Consider the following 4,325-nt stretch of genomic DNA (forward strand, 5'->3'; position numbering starts at 1 on the left):
AAAAGGCAGCACAGCTACTCAGAAATTTCCCTATCACAGAGATAGAAGCTGTTTATAAGTCACAGGAGGATTGATTTCCTTGCTGTCCTTGCTTTTCAGACCAGAAAGTGTTTCTGGTTGACAGTCAGTGAAATTAGAAGTACTTGAAATACGTGCAAATTCAGAATATCCTTAATTTGCAAGTCTGTTTGTCAGTACAGTAACAGATATGTTAAGTAGTAAGATTATGGCCAGAAAACATACTATAAAATTGGTGTCTTGTTGTTTCACTTCATTTTCATATCAAGATTATCTGACGCCCTGATCCTTATATCTGATAGGAAAACGCAGGATTCTGTGGAGGTCAAAATTGCTAGGCCAGACCCTAAGAAGAAGGAGAAAAATATTTTTTTCTTGTTGATCACGCTTCATACTCCAATGAAGGTTTAAGCTGGTTCTCTCCCACTTCTGCTAACACAGGCTTTGTAATTAGAATTCATCTGACAACGTAATGGCCAACATCCAAGACAAAGTAGATTCCAGCTCACTCCTCTGACAGTCTATTGGCTCAGTAGTCCCAAACGTAGAAAAGATGCATCTTTTTGAAGTGTAAACTGAGCAGTTATAATTCTGAAGACGCGCACTGGGAGCCAGACAACATAAGCAGATGCCAATTTTGCAGTCACTTTTCAGTTCAGTAGTTACATTTGTGCTTGAAGTAACAGATGGAAGTATGTCTACATACACAATGCTGCTAGAAATATTCTTACTGAATGCGCAGGGTAATACATGTGAATCGTAGATATATTTCCATGCACGCAAGCAGGAAGCCCATGAACACAGACAGCAATCTTGGCCTTAACTGCCATCAATAAGCTTTTGCCAATTACTTTGGCAGGTGGAGCAGGGCATAATTCTACCCAGGGTGCTAGTCTGTTGCTCTGTTAGTAAACAATTTTGTCTATTATGGCAATGCCTGAGAACTAAGAATTAGATGCAGCTAAGATGGGCTTAATTAATATTAAACTGCCTCGATTCCAAGAGAGTTTTGCATGTTAGCAGGTAAGACTGACGCACCAAGGAGGGAGTGATCTACCGCCTCTCTCTCCAGCCGAGCCCTCAGTGTGCTTATTACACCACCGAACCTGGTCATTTTGAGGGAACAAGGAAGGTCACCTTTATCTCAGACCCCTCCTCCCCGTGTTTTTTTGCAGTGTACTCACAATATCTAGCCACTGGTGGACAGCTACGGCCACTTGTGTTCCCAAGGGTTTAGTTAATACAAGCACATCTCCTGGCACTGCATTGTCTGGCCTGAAAACAAAGAATTCATGTATTAATTACACAGCAAGATTCACACACGTTATTAGGAGTAAGTGCTGGTAATTATGTTTTCACAGTCCCGTGTATCTTGTTGCACGGTTAAAAAAAAAATGACTAATTGCAGAATTACCCTTTGGGAGTCCTTGCCATGGGATATTATTGAGCAAAATACTGCAAACTTATTTAAAAGTGCTAATCCTTCTTTCTTGGAATAGAACAACGCTTGCAGTCAGACATAAACAAAATTACATCTTTTCTTTCAATTTACTGGAGACGCAGGATAGGGGAAAAAAATTGACGTTTGTTATTTCAAGGCATAAGATAACCATCACTAGAACCACAAACAAATTCACGTCACAGTGGGACATTCAGTATCAGCTGCTGATGGACAGAATGGTGTAAAGACTACGGCAATTCTGTAGTTCTCTACAGCCATTAATAGAGTAAGTGGGAGATGGTTTAAAATGCATGTAGAAAGATGACAGAAATTTATGTCCCAAAACAGCCTTCAATACCTTTAAAGGTTAGAAGCTTAACGCTCCTGTCAAAAGGAGAACAGGATCAAAAGATACTGAGGGTGGGGAGAAGTAAAAGGACATCCTGTTTGAAAAAGCAAATATGTACAAAAGAGATGTGGCATCTGTTGAGTGCCAAGGACAAATGCAAGCCAGAGAAGGTACTGCTTTATTCATCAGGAGACAGACCACGAGTTCACAACAGGGTATTTAAAGGATTTTTCACTGTATCCCTTCAGACCAGTACCTTCAATCGTTTAGCGATTTAACTTACATTATAAATTCATTAGGCTGACAGACTGTCGTGGCCACTCCTCCTAAAACAATCCAGGGATTTAACACTGTTTGGCCACCAGTAACAGATGTTCCTGCCTCTTCTGCTGCATCTTTGAAACCCTGGATAATTAGAGGCATCACTTTGTCTCTTTCCTAGAGATCAAAACAGAAGTCAGAGTTCCATACACAGCAGTGCTAGTCATTCAAAGACTGGCCCAGGGCTTTTCATCGCTCAAGCCAAATGCCCGCACGGCAAATAGTTCCTGACAGAAAAGCCAGCCTTAGGAAGATGTTAGCCTCCTGAAAAGTGCATGTTATCCCACAGAGCTGTGGACTTACAGCTCTTTTACAAAAGAGGTGCAGACATTCTTACGCTGAAGAAACATTCGATAAAGGTCATATAAAAGTAAAGGAATTGGAGTTCTGGAAATGCAGAACAACCATCCTGCTGCTGCAGTCAGGTACAGCCACAGCAGTGCAGTGCAATAAGGCAAAGTTAAATAAAGTTCCATTTGGCCTCCACTAATGTGCAAAGTTTCAAAGTCACAACTTACTTCCTTTAAGCATAAACATTCCTTATTTGTTAGAGCAAAACAAACATACATACTGGTCACTTCCACCAAAAAAAAAAAAAAACACCCCACAAAAACCCCAAAGCAATCCATTTCAGTTTCTTCTGCTTCAGATTTGATATGTGAATTGGTAATCAAATGTTGCCTTGGAGCAATACGGACCTGAACTGACAGAAACATGGACACCGTTTTGGTGGCGGTGAAGGTATTAGCAGCAGAAGATTGCAATGCTACAGAAAATGGAACTTCTAGTAAGTCACCTCAGAATGTCTGAAGCAAGACCCGCACTATGAACGGAGACATTCAATAAAACCATCTCTTCTCTAAAAGGGTTCAAACTTCTGAGGAGAAAATACACTAAAGGTAAATATATTCTACACAAGTTTAGCTGTTCGGGTCTTCAAAAGCAAGTACCAAAAATCTTACCCTATCTGTCATTTTATTGCTGATTCCAAGGAGCATCAACATGTTGTCGCATTCTGTGACCCCCATGGCATAAAGGTCACTTAGGACATTGGCACACGCTATCCGTCCCTGAAAAAGAGAGAGAAAAAAACATCCTGCAGGACTGTCTGTGAACCTCCAGACGAACACCTGCCACGAACAAAACTTAGAGCATGAGTTTGGGAGTCAGCTGCTTATTCCACAGGCTCCTGCACTGAGAAGCCCAGCCAAAGATGTGGTATGAACCATTCGGTGTGACGTGCCCACCTAGAAGCGCAGACATCTGTTCCCTTCACAGGTGAGGAGAGGATTCATCCCAAGCATCTTGGTCAACATACTCTCTCACTGACTACGTCGGAATCCCACACCAACTTTAGACTGGATGCCTAATTTTAGAAAGTTGAGGCTGAAGTTAAGCTTGACCAAGTCTTGCTTTGGTAACAAGCTCAGTTTCCTTCATCTGATATGTCCCTATTAACTTTATTCCAGCACACAACTGTACACACTGGTGAAGACAACCATCGTGTGTAATGCATGACTGCCAGGAAGCTGATCCGAATATTGCTGTACCTCTTCGGGTGTCTGTAGATGTCACCACTTAGGAGCATGCACTGCTACTGAGGGGAGATGTCTGTTCCCTGCCACCGGTATGGTGAGGGAGATGTGCCTGCTCTATTGCTCGTTCAAATGACAAGATACAGCTGAATTCTGGTACATTTTAATTGAATTGTGTGAACAACTCCACTAACAAAAATTTGCCCAGGAGACCTAGTCTTCTGTTGAAGATTGCTCTAAGAAGTCTTGAAGCTGACAGGGCTGAGAAGGGATCACTTGGGCCACATAAGCTTAGCTACCCTAATTTTGCTAAATTAATGGATCCAAGTGAGGGTCTGTTGGGGTGTGGACCCAGCACAGATGAGATATCGAGCTTCCTGACGAAGACGCAGAAGTTTCATACAGGCTGTGCCCTAAGGGAGGCAAAATAATTTTAAACACAGGACAAATTCCATTGTGTTACTCTGGAAGACTCTACACAGTCTATTAAAATGGTTTTAAATTCACGGCTGCAGAACTGTAACCAACATCTGGCTTTATTATTTTAAATCTGTGCTTTTGGTAAAGTTCAGAGGCAACACCACCATGATAAAAACAACAAACTTATTTGACAGAATTTGGACTACAGAAAGATGCTTTAGCTGGAAGACAAATTTGGGGG

At 41.7% G+C, this 4,325-nt stretch overlaps 1 protein-coding gene across 1 annotated transcript in view; it reads right to left on the bottom strand.

The window, feature by feature from the left end:
- Positions 1-3,199, bottom strand: part of SEPHS1 (selenophosphate synthetase 1) — a gene marked incomplete at its 5' end in the record, with an annotated part of 12,972 nt that extends 9,773 nt beyond the window's left edge. The window contains 3 exons of the mRNA XM_010132056.1: positions 1,203-1,293; positions 2,092-2,246; positions 3,092-3,199. Coding sequence (XP_010130358.1) covers positions 1,203-1,293; positions 2,092-2,246; positions 3,092-3,199 — 354 coding nt within the window. The remainder of the gene's footprint in view (positions 1-1,202; positions 1,294-2,091; positions 2,247-3,091) is intronic.
- Positions 3,200-4,325: the final 1,126 nt, after the last annotated feature.

The sequence above is a fragment of the Buceros rhinoceros genome, unplaced genomic scaffold (assembly GCF_000710305.1).
Source record: "Buceros rhinoceros silvestris isolate BGI_N320 unplaced genomic scaffold, ASM71030v1 scaffold16512, whole genome shotgun sequence".
NCBI lineage: Eukaryota > Metazoa > Chordata > Aves > Bucerotiformes > Bucerotidae > Buceros > Buceros rhinoceros.